The sequence below is a fragment of the Eschrichtius robustus genome, chromosome 13 (assembly GCF_028021215.1).
Source record: "Eschrichtius robustus isolate mEscRob2 chromosome 13, mEscRob2.pri, whole genome shotgun sequence".
Taxonomy (NCBI): Eukaryota; Metazoa; Chordata; class Mammalia; order Artiodactyla; family Eschrichtiidae; genus Eschrichtius; species Eschrichtius robustus.
In genome coordinates, this window is record NC_090836.1 from 3,742,062 (window position 1) to 3,759,242 (window position 17,181).

At 62.0% G+C, this 17,181-nt stretch overlaps 1 protein-coding gene across 6 annotated transcripts in view; it reads left to right on the top strand.

Moving 5' to 3' along the window:
• The window catches only part of TSPAN9 (tetraspanin 9), a 272,676-nt gene extending 255,495 nt beyond the window's left edge, over positions 1–17,181 (top strand). For all 6 annotated transcript variants that reach the window (XM_068562153.1, XM_068562155.1, XM_068562154.1 and 3 more), the window contains 6 exons: positions 9,298–9,489; positions 9,846–9,920; positions 11,076–11,177; positions 11,815–11,946; positions 12,285–12,368; positions 13,808–17,181. In XM_068562153.1, coding sequence (XP_068418254.1) covers positions 9,298–9,489; positions 9,846–9,920; positions 11,076–11,177; positions 11,815–11,946; positions 12,285–12,368; positions 13,808–13,879 — 657 coding nt within the window. In that variant the 3' untranslated portion in view covers positions 13,880–17,181. The remainder of the gene's footprint in view (positions 1–9,297; positions 9,490–9,845; positions 9,921–11,075; positions 11,178–11,814; positions 11,947–12,284; positions 12,369–13,807) is intronic.

A 17,181-nucleotide genomic window follows, 5' to 3' on the forward strand; every position in this document is an offset into this window, starting at 1 on the left:
ATTATTAAAGGGCCTCCGTTCTGTGGCAGGCCGAATGGAGGCAGCCCTGCCGAATGAGAGGCACCCCGAAGTGGACGTATTTTCATGGCGTGACTCTTCTTCCTCTCTAGGGGGGCTGGGGGCGCCTCTCCTCAAACAGGGAGAATGATCTCCACGCCCACCCCGTTCTGTAGGGTGAGTTATAGTCTCCCAGATCATTTGAGCTCTTTGCCAGAAAGATGTGATGTGAATTCAAGGTATCCCCTGCATTTTCCGAGGATTCTGAATAATAGCACAGTACCTTGTACGATATTTATATTCCGAGGGACACAAAGGGCTCGGCAGGCACAATCCCATTCATCTTCTCCGTGTCCCCGAGTGCTGGGGAGGTGTTTGTTTCTCCCTCAGTCTCTCAGCGGAGAGACGTCCCAGAAAGGCGGCTGGACCATTGCCGTCCCCTGGGGCTCCACGTCCAGAGATGCGGGCTGTGGACGGTTCTGCTTTCTCAGGGAAGCCCAGGTGGCCCCGGTTTCAACGTGAACCTTGAAGATAGGTTTCTGAAACCCATCCCTGACTCCCAAGGCAGCCCCAGCTTCATGTATTATTCTGTGCTTTGATGCTGTCAAGAGTGCCTTTCTCCCCAGATACACAAAATAAAGCAAACGCAGGAAGGGAAAAAATATGCCTGTGGTGGGAAAATCCTTTCTCCAGACTCCTCTGACGAGTATTCTGAGTGCTTGGCGCTTTTCCCTCCCAGCTTACCGTGACCTTGGGAGCTCAGGCAGTGCCTCTCGCTGTGGTCCAGGCTGGCTCCCCGTGGCTCCTTCCCGGCTCCAGAGCCGTGGCGCTTGGGGCGCAGGTGATGAGGGCTCCGTGCACACCCCTGCCCCAGCACAGAGCACCCATTCTTGCACTAGCACCTGCCCAAGAGTTGCTGGTCTTGGGTGGCCCGAGGCTCCAAGCTGTGTCCTGTTGAGTGCTGACAAGTTCTGGAGTTTGGCGTCACCTTCCCCCGACGTTCCCAGCGAAGGGCAGTCCTCCCACTGGCTCAGGGAACAGAAACCTCCAGTGGAGCCAGGATAGCCGACTGTCTCCTCCATCTGAGAAGCTCTTCCCCGAGCCTGCCCCCTGCTGTTTTAGCCCATCTCCTCTCCTGTATAGAGCAGGGGTGGAAAACAGCTGTGTGCTCTCCCGAGGGGAGCAGAGCCCCGCCGTCCAGGAGCTCCATCCTCGTGGAGCGAGCTTGGGAACCCTGGGTTACAATGCTCCCCTTGTGTCCCTTCTCCCCTGCACCCACCCCGCCCCACCCCAGCTTGAACAGGAAGCACGTGCAGCTCTGCCAGCCTGGTGGGCCCGCCCTGGAAGGGCCGCCACTGTTAGCCTGGGTCAGTGTGGACAGAACGATGAGTGATCACGCCCCCTTTACAAGGCTGGCAGGGGCTTTGTAGCACCCGTTCCTTCTTGGCATCCTGACCACACATCATTCTGTGGTCCATGTGGGCCTGTTCCTCGGGCCCCTTTGGGGGCTCTGAGCTGGTTTCCATCTCCTTTTCTTTTCATCTCCCCACCGTGTGAGCAGGCCTGTGGTCAGTCCGAGACTGAGGTGCCGTGGCTGGCACCTGAGAAGGTTGGTTTGGGCCCTGCTGTCAGATTTGAGGAGCCCAGATGGCCTGGGAACCGGCGTGCAGGTGCCGGTAGGGGAGGTGAGCCCTGTTGCCCTGCAAGCCTTTCTCCCAGGCAGGAGCGGTGTGGAAGTCCAGAGCTTTAAAGGGGCCGTGTTGGGAGAGCCCAAGGTAGACCCCTTCCCCAGTTCTACTCCTTGCCCTTTGCTCCCTGGGCATCAGCTGTCGTGGAGACTGGGCCTGCTGTTGGCACCCCTGCCCTGGCCTTTGAGGCCCAGGGACAGACACAGGGCTTGCCACCCTGCAGTCCCACAGATGCCTTGGTTGGTGTGAGCCCCTAGGCAGGGCAGATGCCCTCCATACTGAGGCCAGGCCAGGAAGCCCAAACAGGTGGGCAGTGCTTCAGCAAAGCCAGTCTCCTCCCTTGCCTCCACTGGGGTCGGAGGACACCAGGCCCTTTGTGCAGCCAGCTTGGGGCCAAGGCTGCGGTACCTGCATTTACCCCTACCCAGGACCCTAACCGACTGGAGGGAGGAAGGGCTGGCCTCGGGGTCTCAAGAGGGGTCTCCCCCCTCTCAGCTCTTTCACCCCCAGCACTTTTAAGAGTCTTAGACAGCAAGAGGTATTGTAGCAGGAGCCCCTCTCAACCGATAGGGTATGCCAGTGAATTGGGGGGCGCGGTTCCCACGTTCCCAACGTCCCTGCAAAGTTCGCCGGAGAGAAGGGGGCTCGGGAAGCATGTAACTTTGGAGCTTTATTAACGTCAGAGACTCAACAGCTCCCAAATAACAACATCCCCGAAGTCTGGCCGCATTTAAATGCTCTCCCCTAGAACCATCTTAGATAGAAAAATAACCTCATTCTGCAATAATCAAAATGTAACTGGGTTTTAGATATGCAAATGCTTTATGTCCTGTTTATTTGGAGGAAAATGCGGCTCAGAAATACGGGTGTGATCTCCCTGTCACCTCTGCAAGCTGGTGATACTGGAGGCTGTGAAGTTGTGAAGAAATTGGAGGCTTTGAGAGAGAAAGTGTGGGGTTAAAAATAGAATGGCCGAGGAATCACGCTGTTTGGTTTGAATCATGCGCGAGCTCAGTGTGAACCACACCTGTGCTGCGGCTCCCAGCCAAGCCAGGGGCGGCACAGGCTGCATCACTAGAGGTGTAGAGCTCAGAGCGCGGGAGGGGAGAGCGGCGTCTTGCACTCTGCGCTGGTCCCTCCGGAGCTGGAACCTAACTTTCGGTAGTGGAGGGTGACTCAGGGGTGAGAGCCCTAAAAAGCCCTTTTATGGGCCAGGAGAAGGTTGGGAAAGGTTTTTGTTAGATACAGGCCTTCAAGAACCTCAAGTCCTGCCACACTTGATCTCGGTGGGCTTCCTGGGCAAAACTAGGACTGACGCACGTTAGCCCTGGGGAAGCGGATTCCGGAGTTAATAAGGAAGAATTCTTGACCAGTTAGAGCTGTGCAAGAAAGGAACAGAGTGTGTTATTGGCTGGTGAGCACCGGGACCCCGGGGTGCTCAAGCGGAGGCTGGACCCCTGGGGCCAGGCACAGAGGAGCCCTCTCACGGGGGCCCACCCCCCTCCGTGCCCTGATCCTTCTGTCTCCCGGGTGGCTTTGGCAAAGGTGTCCCTGTGACTTTGTCCCTTCCGTGTGGAATTGGAAGCACTGCCCGTCATCCCCCATCTCCCTTTATGGCCGTGACATTGAATGAGCTGCAGCCCACCCCCCCCCCACCCCCCCGCCGCCAAGAGGCAAGGGTGGCTGAAACATGATGTAGCCGCCCCCTCCGACCTCGCGCTGACACCATTCCCCCTTCTCCGCGTGATGAAGTTCCTCGCAGCTGGCTTCTCCCAGGGCCGGGCAGGATGGCTACCAGCCAGCGCATTGGCTGTGAAGTTACAGTCGTTTCTGTTTGCTTTTTTATTCTCCACATCCACTAATTTATTAAATGCTGTTAAACGTTGCACTTGGCCCTGGCTCATAGAGAACAGGGGGGCATGCTGAGACCAAGGGTTTGAGGGGCTCCTGCAAAGCAAAGAGAGAGTGGGGGACAGGGGCGCTGCAGAGACACAGCGGGGATGAAAGTAGCCAGAGGGTGTGCTGAGCTCTGAGGGGACGGGGCAGGTAGAGAAGGCGACTTACACAGGCGAACAGGGGCTACGGGGCGTTGGGGGGGAACTTGGCACGGGGGTGGTGAAGAGGGTGCAAAGGGGGCCTTCTTTTTCAGGTGGGTTTGTGTGTCTGGGTATCCTGTTCCCAACCCCTCCCATCCGTCCCTCCATCCATCCATCCCTCCCTCCCTCCATCCCTCCCTTCACCCATCCATCCCTCCCTCCCTCCCTCCATCCCTCCATCCATCCCTCCCTCCATCCCTCCCTCCATCCATCCATGCATCCCTCCCTCCTTCCCTCCCTCCCTCCATCCATTCATCCATCCCTCCCTCCCTCCATCCATCCCTCCCTCCTTCCGTCCATCCCTCCCTCCATCCATCCATCCCTCCCTCCTTCCGTCCGTCCCTCCACCCATCCCTCCATCCGTCCATCCATGGAACAAATATTTCTGTAGTATCCAGGCATGTTCTGGGCCCCACAGTGGGAGAAAAAGGGCTGAGACGTGAACCTGGCCTGGGAGCACTGGTGTTTTTGTGGAGATGGGCAGCGCGTCTACACAGAGGGCTAGGCAGGGATGTCCAGCCCTGGCACAGGAGGTCACCCCAGGGAGGGCCTCCCTGCACGTTGGGGAGATGGTGGCCGCTGTGGGGGACACAGGCAGTGGCTGCCCTTTGGCTCTAAGCAAGTGAGGGAGGAAGCTCAGGGGGGAGGTTGGTTCAGGGGAGGTTGTGGTTTCACTCCCGGAGAACTGGGATGCTGTGTGAAAAACACATAAGGACACACGGCAGAAACATGTATTAAAACCACAGATCAATGTGGTTGCAACTGAAGATGGGGAAAATGCCATGGGGGTATTGGCTAATTACAGCAGACTTGGTAAATGAGGCCATAGCCTGCGGGCCTCAGTCTGCCTGCTGTGCATCTGTTGGATGGGCCCAGGGTGATGAGGAAGATGCTGAGACTCTGAAGGGTCCTGCACCTTCTCCCTTCTGAAGAGAGAGCCTGGAGGAGGGAGACCCGTGGGCATTGCTAAGGGGAGGCGCTGTTCTAGGCCCTGGGGATTTAGTAACGGACAATACAGACCCAGGTCCTGGCCCCTGTAGAGAGCAGGGAACGGACAAATGCAAGGGTTTGCTCACATTTGGATGCGGGTTCATTTGGAGCCCGAGTGGAAGATACTTGGAAGTGCCCTTGGTTGGGGGAGGGGCCGGGGGCAGGGAGGCTCGGTGGTCAGGGTGGCCCCTGGGCCTGCCTCTGCTTAGAGAGGAGTGGCAGCCCGGCCCGGACCGCAGCACGGTGGCCGGTGCCTTTGGGTCGGTCGGTTGGCTGGGTCCTGGTGCTTGAGTCACCCCGCCTCGCCCTGGGGTTTCTTCCTGCCGGGGGGCTTGAATCTAGCTGGTTGTCTCTGAGATAACCCTCCGCTTTGGGAAGCCAATTTCCCCGGATGCCACCAGCTGAGCTCTCCAGCGCCGAGCTCTGGCTGTGCCCCTGCAGGCCCCGCCTCCTTCCTGTGCCGGGCACCCTCCGTGGGGGACGGCTCCCCCGTTCCTCCCATCCGTCCCTCGCCGTCCCTGCCCCTGCTGTGGCTTCAGAGATGGCCTCCTGTCCTCTTGCCCTCCCGCCCAGCAAACCCTTTCTGCTGCCATTGCCACCCCCTGGACCTCAGCCTCCAAGCTGCCCCTCTCCGGCCCTCACCAGCTCTGTCCTCCTCCCGTGTGTGTCCCTCTCGGAGCTAGGACGCACCCCACCCTGGAGGGATACACCAATTCTTTCTCGGGTGTCTGTCTTCTCAGGGAGTCGGTAGCTGGGGGGTGGACACCTGGCTTGGGCAGGGGTTCTCAATCTCTCTCGGCATTTGGGGCCAGATGGCTTTGTTGTGTGAGGGCTGCCCTGTGCCCTGTAGGACACTTAGCAGCGTCCCTGGCCTCTACCCACTCAGGTGCCAGTAGCACCCTCGCCCCAAGTTGTGACAACAAAAAAGACTCGACATTGCCGGATGTCCCCTGGGAGTAAAGTTGCTCTGGTGGGACCACCGGCCTGGGGTGAGAACAGCATGTCTCAGGCTTGGCTGAGCCGGGAAATTCTCTGGTCCAAATGCCACATTTTAAAGGGCATTGGGCCTCAGAGAGGTAAAGAATCTTAGGGTCACACAGGGGAGCAGCATAATGAAGGAGGCATTTTAGGGAAAGGATTCAGGCAGGTCTCTGCAGGCTGGGCTGAAACACGGAGGCCAGAGGCAGGCAGGGGCGCCTGGCTGGGACCTGGGCTTGGGGCTGAGGCGGTGGCCTGGCGCCTCTCACCCGTCGGGGGCTCAGCGGGGGTGTCGCCGGGGCTCTGCATCAAATGCCGGGAAGCCAGGTCCCGGGCTGGGCCTGGCAGTGTGATGTCCTAGTCTGTGAACTTAGGGTCTGGGGGCTCTGCTGGTTTTGGGTCAGAGACGGGAGCAGAGGGTCCCTCCAGCTCAGCAGGAGGCCGAGGATATGGGGTGAGCAGGGCCTCTTGTTGCCTGCAGGGCCTCATTCATTCAGCGGTGGCCTTCTGGGGGCGGGGACGGGTGTGTGGCTTTGAGAGGAAGGTGCGGGGCTTGGGTCCAGGCTGCCCTGCTGTCCGCAGCAGGCCTCACCTGAGACTTACCCGGGGCGAGGTGACCTCAGACAGGAGGTGAGGGGGAAGCAGGTGTGGCGGTTGGGGAGCAGCTCCGCGGGCTCTGGAGAGCTGGCACAGCAGGTCAGAGGTTGGGGAGTGTGCAGTCACAGAGGTGACTGGCTCCTGGAGGTTCTGAGCTGTTGAGATTTCCCACATGGGGGCCCCTGTCCACGAGGGATACGGGGAGGGGAGGCACAAGGGGACCCTCCTGGGCCCACTCCCGGTGGGAGCCGGCTGCTGGGAGGGAGCTGGACAGTCGTCCCTTGGTATCCGTGGATGCTGAGGTCCCTTACATAAAGTGGTGCGAGTACCCTGAGGACTTTCCCGGGCCCGGGGACGGTCCCGAGGGGGCCGGTGTCTCCAGCGCAGGGTGGGAGGACGTCCTGCGGCTCCAGGGTCCCAAGGCCAGGCTCCTTACCTGTAGCGAGCGACCTGGCCTGTAGCAAGTGACCCGGCAGCAGCGGGGTCTCCTCTTTTTCATTCCGGGGTCTGGCTTTTAGAGCCATAAATCTTCAGCATGGAGAGCATGAATTTCCATGGTGTGATTAATGAAAGAACAATTGAGCCGGCAGCACAGAAAGTGACCTGATTGAGAGTCAGTGACAGGTTGGCTAAGTCTCTGAGCCTCCCTGCAAACCCAGAGCTCTGACCTGGCCTGGGGCGCCACCAGGTGGTTGCGAGTGTGGGTGGCACCCAGTCCCTGGCTGAGCTGGGTGGATGCCCCGTTGGGTGGGGGGCCGCTCTGGGGCTGGTGTGCCCACACCGCGGACTCGGCCCCGTTCCAGCGGGGCTGCCGCAGGGCATGGGGCGAGGGCGGCTGTCCACGGCGTGGGGCCCCAAGCAGCTGCTCTGCTCGGCCGGCTCCATCTGCAGCCCTGGGAGCTGTCTCCGGTTTAGTGCCGCGCCGGAATAGCCCCGCTTCTTTCGACATGCCCCGTCTGGACCACCTTTCCGTCTCCTCATTTATCGAAATCCTACTCATGCGTGGAAGCCGAGCAAGCCCTTCCAAATACATCTCGAATTGGACCGTCTCTCGGCACTCCGGCACAGCCTCCCCGCTGGAGGTCCCTCCAGCCCCGCCTGGTCCCCTGGTCACGGCAGTGGCCTCCTGATGGCTCGCCCGCCGCACTTTGCCCGCTGATGCCCTATTCTCCACACAGCAGCCGGAGTGACCGACTGAAATCACAGATCGCGTCCCTGTCCTGCTCCCGGACTTCCCATCCCATCAAGAACACCACCATTTTTCTTTCCCGATGCCTGCGACGTCCCACCCGCTGGTCCCCCACCACTGTCCCCCTGTCACCTCCGGCCCCCGGCGGGCCAGGCTCCCCCCACCCAGGGCTTTGCACTGCTGTTTCCTCTAGAACATTCTTCCCCCGCTTATTCGCGTGCTTATTTACTTCCCCTCTTGTGGGTTCCTCCTCAAGCGCCACCTTCCCGAGGGGCCTTCCCTGCCCCCTGCCCCCGCACTCCTTCTTATCCTGACTGTTTTTCTTCACAGCACCTGGAAGTCTGTCGTGTGCTTGCTTGTGTGTCCGCTCTTCCCCAGGGCGGGTCTCTGCCGGCGCCGTTGCCACCGTCGCCCCGTGCTCAGGGCAGGGCCCGGCTTTAACGAGCAGGCGCTCCATTCCGGTTTGTGGAGCAGATGAGAGAGGAAGTCGTCTCCTTGGGCAGCCTCTGCCGGTGCCTGGTCTTCCCGCTCTCCACCTGCTCGTGGCCGCCTGGCCCTCACTGCCACGTGTCCGCTCCCCGGAGTGGGGGCAGCTCGAGAGCAGAGACGGGCTAGCATCCTGGGGGGCGCAGCACGGCGCCCGGCTCGGGACCTGTCTCCCGGAGGCCGGCGCCTGGCCCTGGTCACCCTCTTCACGGGCCTTCTTTCTTTTCAAGTCTCACAACGGTCCAGAAGGGGGGTGGTAGTGTCTCATTCCCCACCTGCCCCGTCCACGTGCTTGAGGGGCTGTCCCCTCCACCTGGCACCTGAACTCTGTGCCACTTACTTGGCCCCCGTGCACACGGCCTGGGGTGGATGCTGCCCTTCCCTGGCTCCCATCTGGTCCGAACAGAGGCCCTGGGAAGGCAGGTCCCTAACGCGGCGGCTGTGGCTCCTCTGTGCTGTAGGTACTCGGTAAATACCTGTCGACCGATTGACTAGCTCCTCAGACCCCGCAGACATCCTTGAGCCCCTGGAGGGAGTGGGGGGAGAGTCAGCTTACGGAGTGTAAAACAAGGCTGCCGTGGAGAGCTGCAGCCCAGGGGATGGGAAACTGCAGCCCCGGGCATCGCAGCCCCGGGGGTGCCGTGGGGCGGAGTGGGTTCCAGCCGGGGGCGGCGGCCGCTCCCTGGGATGGATGGTGAGGCCACGGGGGACCCATGCCCTGCACGTCGGCCAGCCCCTCAGCCAGGCCAGGGAGCCCCTTCCTATTTCCATCTGCGTGAAATTTGTTCTTCCAGCTCCTGAGGACCATGGGCAAGTGGCCCTTCCGGTCAGGGCAGCGGGACCCAGTCACCGCAGGGTCTGGCTCTGAGAAACTGGCTCAGCGGTTCCCTCCCAAACCCCTCACCTGCTTCCATGACCACGTGGCCCCTCCCCGCCTCCTTCCTGAGCGCCAGGCCCTCCTCTGCTGAGTGGGACCCCCATGGCCATGCACGTGCAGCTAGGACCTTCCGTACTTGTTACATGCTTTCCCTGTGCCTTGTTTAATTTGTTGTCCTCATTGACGTGACCCTCCGAGCTTCGAGAAGCTGGTGCCATCCCGTTTGACACGGAGAGGCTGGGGGCTTTGTGCAGGTCACACCACCCAGCTGTACCCTGTCCGTGTCTCATGGTTGGGGCCGGGGGCAATGGGGGCAGTGGAGGGAAACGCAGTCCTTTGAGTCCTGTGGAGACGGATACCAGAGCAGTGCCGGGCTAACAGGCTTCCCTTTCTCTCCAGCTCTGTGGCTGTGGACTGCTTGGAGTGGGCATTTGGCTCTCCGTGTCCCAAGGCAATTTTGCCACCTTCTCCCCCAGCTTCCCATCGCTGTCTGCAGCCAACCTCGTCATCGCCATAGGCACCATCGTCATGGTGACGGGCTTCCTCGGCTGCCTGGGGGCCATCAAGGAGAACAGGTGCCTCCTCCTGAGTGTAAGTTGGACCCCAGACCCCCAGCCCTCTGAACGCTGGATCGCCCTGCATTTGAGCCACTGAGCCCACTGGGTGCCCAGCCTGAGCCCGGAGAAGTAGCTCCTAGAATGGTCTTTGCCTGACCCCACCCCTCTTCCTCATGATTGGCTACCCCTGCCCTACGTGCCCCTCCCACTCCTTAACTGGTGTCTGCCTTATGTCCCTCCCCTCCCCATCTGGGAGTCCTCGGGAGCCGTGGCCTCTCCCATACCTGGGAAATCCGGTCTAGGTGTTACCTGTCCCCTGACACCCCGTTTGCACCCCGTCCCCAGCCGTGAGCCCTACCGCGTGCCCACGCCTGGACCTTCTCTTTGCAGTTTTTCATCGTCCTGTTGGTCATCCTCCTGGCGGAGCTGATATTAATTACCCTCTTCTTTGTCTACATGGACAAGGTAAGCCTTCCAGGAAGGGAGGGGGCGTATGGAATTTCATCGCCCCTGGGGGTGGGTCTGGGAAGCCGGAGGAAAAACAGTGACAGTTCGTACTTGTGAGGAGAGGAGCGCTAAGAAGGGCCCAGAGGAGAGGTTTTGGTGGGGGGCTTATTACCCTGTGTAGTCTTAGGAAGTGGAGTCCTCTAATGACCCAGGGATGCCACGGACAGCCTCTGGCACAGAGAGCTCCCCGTCACTGGGAGTATTCAGACACAGTTGTGGGGAAGGGATGCAGAGCTCACTAGGTGTCTGGGCTGGGTGATAGGAGGGTAACCTACTGGTAGCACAGGGGAGCCTTCCAGGTGACAGTGCGTCGGGCTCACAGTGGAGGCAGCTCTGCTTCTACGTCCAGAGACCTTTGGGGACAGACAGCTGCTCCCAGGCTGCACCGGGCGTTCAGGAGGGTGGAGCGGGGACCCCTGGTGACCCCGCCAGGCTGGACAGTTCCCTGCAAAGTTGGGGAACTTCTTCTGGGACCACCAGGAACGATTGGCCAAGCGTGTGCTTCGGGCTCGGTGGGCCCTTTGGGTGTGTTGTACCCGGAACCGTGTTACCATCTTCTCCTTGGTCCTGAAAGAGGTGCCCGAGCCTCACTGAGAGGGAGAGGCACTCTTAGCATTTGTAACAGTAGTTCCTTTGCATCTCTGAAAAGGAGGCACGAATAATGCTGAGAGATTCCTGCGGGCCAGCCTTGTTCTCAGTTCTTTATAGGAGTCCTTTCCTTTAACTCTCACAACAATCCCAGAGGTAGATGTTATTTTGCAACTTCACAGACAAAGCAGAGGTGGACCCACACTCAGGATGGCTGATCTGCACCCTGCGGTTCCCAGGGTGTGTCCCGACAGGGGCAGCGTTGGGGGGTGTCGTGGCCTGGGGGCAGGGTGGCCTGTGCGGGGCTGGTCCTGGGACCAGGGCAGCTGAGGGGCTTGGGCTGTCCCCGCCTCCGTGTCACAGCTCTGGGCCGAAGAGCTCAGCTCTCCAGGGTCACCGCCCCGTCCCCAGCGGGCCTCCCCAGCCCGGGAGAGCTGTGGCCAGCCGTCCTGGCCGACCTGGGAGAGCTGGGGAGCAGGGCGGCCTCCTGCTCTCCCCCGACCTGAGTCTGCCCTCACCTGTCAGGTGAACGAGAACGCCAGGAAGGACCTGAAGGAAGGCCTGCTGCTGTACAACTCAGAGAACAACGTGGGGCTTAAGAACGCCTGGAACATCATCCAGGCCGAGGTGCGGGGTCGTGCTGGGCAGGGGGGCGGGGCCTGGGCCTCAGACTCTGGGACCCGGCTGGGCACCCCGGCTCTCTGGGTCAGACACCGTGCGGCAGCCGCAGAGGGGTGGGGGGGTCGGGGAGGACGGCAAGCAGGGCCTGGACGTGGCCTGCAGCTGTGGGGCCCAGGGAGCTGGGAAGGACGGATGATCGAGAGGGCACCTCGTCCAAGCCCTTCCTTTCTGAAGCTTTGGCACGAACGACAACTTATTTTAGCAACAGGGTTGCCTCCCTTGTCATGACTCAGGAGGCTCTGTTCTAAGAGGAAACGAGTCAGCACAGCCCCAGCGGGCTGGGTGCTGCAGCCAGCTTGGGACTATCCACAAAGCCAAGAGCCAGGGGGCTGGTGGGCGAGCGGAGGGCTGAGTGCCCTGCCCAGCGCCCAGCGCCCAGCTCAGAGGGCAGGCGGCATTGCCTTCTCCCCATCCAGCCTCCGGGAAGGAGAGATCACTTCCTCCCCTGGGCCTGGCTGAGGCCCAAAGAAGGGACGAGAAGGCTGAACTCCAGGCGGCAGCTCCCGTGGGGGCCGGGTGGCAGGGGAAGCCCAAGGGGGACGCCGGGTGTGGCCCGTCTGACCCCGTGCCCCTCCCCCCACAGATGCGGTGCTGTGGTGTCACCGACTACACAGACTGGTACCCGGTGCTGGGGGAGAACACGGTTCCCGACCGCTGCTGCATGGAGAACTCCCAGGGCTGTGGGCGCAACAGCAGCGCCCCCGTGTGGAGGACGGTGAGGCTGCACCCCACCCCACCCCAGGGGTCCGTGCGGTGGACAGCCTGGGGACGGTGGCCCGGGCCACCAATGTGGGACGGGCGGGGACGCACGGGCCTGAAGCCAGAAGGCAGGTGGGAAGTGGGGGATCTGGGCCCACATCTGGGGGCGTCGGAGGTCGGGGGGAATGGGGTCTGGGGCTGTGCGGCGGGGCCTTGTAGGCGGAACCCCTGGGGGAGATGCCCGAAGGCAAGAGGACCGGGGCTGGGGGCAGGGGCAGAGGCGCAGCGAGGTAGGGGCCGGGCGAGGGGCCCACGGTCACGCCAGCGCCTGAAGCTCTGGTCCTCGCTCCCCAGGGCTGCTACGAAAAGGTGAAGACGTGGTTTAATGACAATAAGCACGTGCTCGGCACGGTGGGGATGTGCATCCTGACCATGCAGGTAAGGGGGCCGCCCAGCCTCACGCAGCCCAGCCCGAAAGCCCGAGGGAGAGACGAACCGGTGGGCGGCCCCGCCCCTCCCCGCCCGGCCTGCTCCCCTGGGGCCTGCGCGAGCCTGCAGGGCGCTGCTGTGTCATTGTCACATCTCTCTGAGCCTTGGGCCTGTGCTGGCATCGCAGGAAGCCCCCATGGGTTTGCTTGTGACATGCCTGTCCCCACAGCACGGGGACGTTTACCCTGTGACTGAACTGAACGGCGGTGAGTCCTCAGGCATCAGTCGTGAGCAAGGCCTACAGGCGGCCTCCGCGGGGTCTGTCCCATCCCGTGGGATACGTGTGATCTGGCAAGTGGCTTAGCTGCTGTGCCGTCGTTTACACATCCGTGTAGTGGGCGTGATCGCGGGCCACTTCTTAGCGTTACATGAGTTTAATACCCGAAACGTCGCACAGGGGAGGTGCTCGGGAAGGGCTCGCTGCCCTTAGCCAGCGTTTCGCAGGCGGCCGTGCTGTGCAAGGCCCAGCGTGGGTGACGGAGGGGGACTCGGAGGGGCCCCCGGCTCCCTCCTTGAAGAGAAGGCTGACGTGGTGAGAGCAGGAGCCCCCGGCCTTTCTCGGGGAGCATTATGGGCTCCCTCCTTGCCCACTTGTGTGTAACTCCTACCCCTGGTGACCACCTGACCCTGACTGGTCCGTCCACGGGAAGATGAGCATCCTGCACGAAGTCCCCTTTCTTCCCTAGACCCCGAGGGCCTGACCGTGTCTGCTTATCTGCGAGCCTCCGAGCTTAGCGGACAAGCCACTGTCCCTGCTCAGGGCTCTGATGGAAGACGGGCTCGCGGGAGCAAGGGTCTCTCCGGTGCCAAGAGTGGGGCTCGGCTCAGGGCTGCCTGTAGCCAGGCCTGGACCAGGACGCCGGGGCCAGGCTGGGCCCCTCGGTCTCCAAGGTCACGGGCAGACCTTGAGTGTGAGTGCCGCGGGAAGTACGGTGTGCGGCGAGTGCCGGTGCCCGGGAGGCCGCAGGCTGGCTTCCTGCATCTTCTGCTCTGCTCGGGATCGGGGGGCTGAGGGGACCCAGATGAGTGGTAACGTCCTCCCAACGCAGCAGAGGTCAGACGCCACGCCGTGTACCCCAGGACCCCGCGGAAGTGAGGTGGGGGGCTGTCAGTGTCCTGCCGCTCCCCCCCACGCCCCCAGCTCCCCGTCGGCTGCCACTTAGGGTCAGGTCCTGTCCTCACCGCAGCGCTCTGAAACAGCAGGTTTCTGGGCCTCGGAGCTCGGTGACGTCCCGCACGGACAGTCCGAGCGGCCGAGGTCCCCGCGTGTGGCCTCCTCTTTTCTGCATTGTCCTCACTCCGCCAGCATCTGCATCCTGCAGGGGGCTGCCTCGCGCGCTCTGGGTGCCCGTGGCCCCCATCTGAGGCCCCTTCCCTGTGTCTTTCAGATTCTGGGCATGGCCTTCTCCATGACCCTCTTCCAGCACATCCACCGGACTGGGAAAAAATACGATGCCTGAGCGGGCCGGCCGAACGCCCCGGCCCCGCGGACACTGTGCCAGGGGAGAGGCCTTCAGCTTGTGTTGCCTGCCCGCACCCTCCCGACCGCTGACCCCTGCGCCCGCCGCCCCGGCCCGCCTTCCCCGCCACCCGCTGCAGCCTTCTCGGCGGGCGGAGGCCAGGGAGGAGAAGGCGCAGAGACCTTGGGGTGCCGGGGCGCCCGGATTCCTGTGCATTTGCCAAAGAAGACAGGGTGGGCGGAGGGTGTGCTCTGGGAGCCCCCCGGCACCGGTGCGCTTCTGCCCTGTCCTTCCTCCGCTGACACTTTGTCCCCGCGTGGCGTGGGGCGGGAGGCGCAGGGCTCCCTCCCGGTGGAGACTGCCCGGCGGAGGCCCCGGTGCCCCTGGCCACCCGGAGAGCGGGTGCGCGGACGCGGGCGGGGCGGACCGTCTCCCGGCCGGGCCCCTGGAAACATCTCGCCCAGGCTTTTTATACCTTACAGTGTAGCTTTTCTGTTTTATTTTACTCTGATTACGATTATTCAGGAATACTATTTCTTGGATAAGTTTAGGGTTAGCTTTCTGATTTATAACTTTTTACTGTGTTGATTTCTGTAATGGTTTGATTTTCTTTCTGAGGGTGGGGACAGGCGGGGACAGGGCGTGTCCGCCCGGTTTCTGTCAGGACAGACCGCTGTGCACACTCAGGAGGCTCTCGCCAGGATGCACTGAGGGAGGGGGAGCAGGGAGCCTGGGAGAGGCAGGGGAGAGGGGGGCACAGGAGGCCGCATGGGGCCGAGGCCTGCAGGGTGCAGCGTTTGCCGGGGCCCAGGCCGCGTTAGAGGCCAGGGCCGGGGGTCCTCTGGGGGCGCGGGTGCTTTGCTGGGAACGAGGCCGGGCGGTCGTGGGTCCTTATGCGTCACTGCTGAGCAGCTCTTTTTCCATTCTTCCTCCCTCCTGCCCTCTGTGGGCCCGGGAGGCTCCCTTCCACCCCTGCGGGCATTCCCGCGACAGGTTCTGCAAACCCGTTATTTCACAGACATTCCTGCTAGAAACTCGTGGACAAATACCTCTCTAGTTCAGATGCTGCTCACTCTCTCACATTGCTTCTGGAAGGGGAAGCGGTCCTTCCGTGGAGCTGCTCAGACAGCAGCAGAGGACCCACGACCACCAGAGGGAGGGCGGAGCCGTGATCGGTCCAGCCAGAGTCACTCGGCTGCTGACTCCCTGCTGGGAGGGAGGGAGGGATGTCCACCCGGGTCCCAGGACCCTCACCTCCTTCCTTGGGGTTCATGGATGCTGGGGTGACTGGTGATCACGTCCTCTGTGACCCCAAGGAAGAGTACCGAAGACCCAAGAGAGGTCAGACGGGATCCTGTTACAGTAGCCCCAGGACAAAGCGGCCTGAGTCAGGGCCTGGAGATGGACAGTTGGGGGGCATCCGCCTGCAGTGAGGTGCCCCCACTAGGGTTCATGCTGGTCTAAGCAAGTTGTGCAGTTAAAAAAATAAGTCAAGAATCCATGGGGCTGAGCTTGGAAAGGTTCCCCACCAGCTGGTACTTCCCCAGGTGGGCCTCGCCTGGGCGCTGCCTTTGTTCTGCACTGTTTGGATGGGTGCCCTGACCTCCCGGGGGGCCCTGTCTCCTCCCCAGCCTCCACCTGTCTGTTCCGAGAGCTGAGACCTGGCCACTCAGCCAGCAGCCCCCTTCTCCCCTTAAGTACAAGACGGTTGGGACCAGGAGTACAGAACTTTTGGTGTGTTCAGGAGTCGAGCTTTTGGGTGCGGGGGAGCGGAGAGTAGGGTGGTCTCAGCGAGTTGGGCAGAGTAGAGAACACCTCCTGAGACGGGAGTGGGCGTGATCATGGGAAAGCCTGTGGGCAGGGCTGTGGGTGGAGGCCACAGGGGACCGGCCCTCCCCACCCTCTGGCCCTGCCTTCCTGGGAAGGAGCTTCGGCCACCTCCCGGGAGCCCAGGTCTGCAGAGCCCAGAGCAGATGCACCACCATTCATTCCACTGCGAGGGACCCGCCACAAACAAGCGTTCGAGTGGCACCGTGGGACTGCTGCATAGTGGGTTCGTCTTGGGGGGCTTGTTTATGCCTATCAACGCAATGTAAAATTTTTGTTAAAATCAACAGCAAAAGCCTAGCACCTTGGGGGTGTATGGCCTCGCTGGCATCTTACGTTTCTGGAGCTTAAGGGGCGTCCTTCGGCCCTGGGGCCCTTGCCTCCGGCTCCCTCCTCCCGCCAGCCCCTGCCCCGTCCGTCTGTCCACAGAGCCTTGTCCACAGTCCCCAAAACTACCTTCTCGCCTGACCCTGTGCTTGGCTGTTCCGTCATTTGGCGAGTCCACACCGGGCGGCGGGCTCCGCGCACGGCGGCGGGGGGGCTCTTCCCAGCCCCTCGCCCATCGTGCAGAGCGGTCCCCACCCCCGCACAGAAGGCGTGCCGTGTGATGTCCGTGATGGGGCCCAGCACCTTCTCAGTTTCTCCCGACCCTGCTCTCGTGGGCAGCACTACCTGAGTGAAACCGCTCCCTGGCGACTCCCCTGCCAAGGTCACAGTTAGCTCAGTGGGGTCTGATGCAGGTAGTATACAGAGTTGACTCCCAAGGCCAAGGTCCTGCAGACGTCAGGGGAGTGCCTGTCTCCACTCGGCCTCTCTCTGCAGCCGTCTCGCAAGGGAGGTGAGCCAGCAGGGCTGAGCATGGCCCTTGGGGACCCCAGCAGGTGCCGACCCCTGTTCCCCTGCTGGAGGCCCTCTCCTCTCTCCCGTCCAGCGTGGGCCTGCGTCATGGCCTCTCACGCTGGAAAGGTTGCTGACCCACCCTAGACCCTCATGCAGGTGTTCTGGTTTGACTTGGACCAGATGGCCGTCCCTCCTTGCTTTGGTGGCCAAAGAGTGGTCCAGGTGGATGGAAAGGATGTCCCCGCCTCTCCGGCCCCTGCCCACCGCTGGTGGAGGTGCTAACAGCAGGGACCCAGCCAGGACGGAGCGGGAGCCGGGTACCTGAGGTCCACCCTGTCCCTCGGCCCTTCAGGGCCGGCCTCTTGTGTTCCTGTTCTCCCATCCCCCCTCCGCCGCCATGAGGCCAAGTCCAGGGCGTGTCCTCGCCTCGCCACGCTGACCGGGCCCCTCGAGGGCCAGGCCTGGGGCTTGTGCCCACACCCTGCCCGCTGGGGCAGCGTGGCCGAGCCGGGGGCACGCGTGCTGGTTTCAATGCACTTTTCTGCTTGCGATGCCGTATCTGTGCGCTACCTTCATCCTGGTCCTGGCTTACGGAACGCCGTGTTTTTAGCATGTTTTTAAATAAAAACTGATAA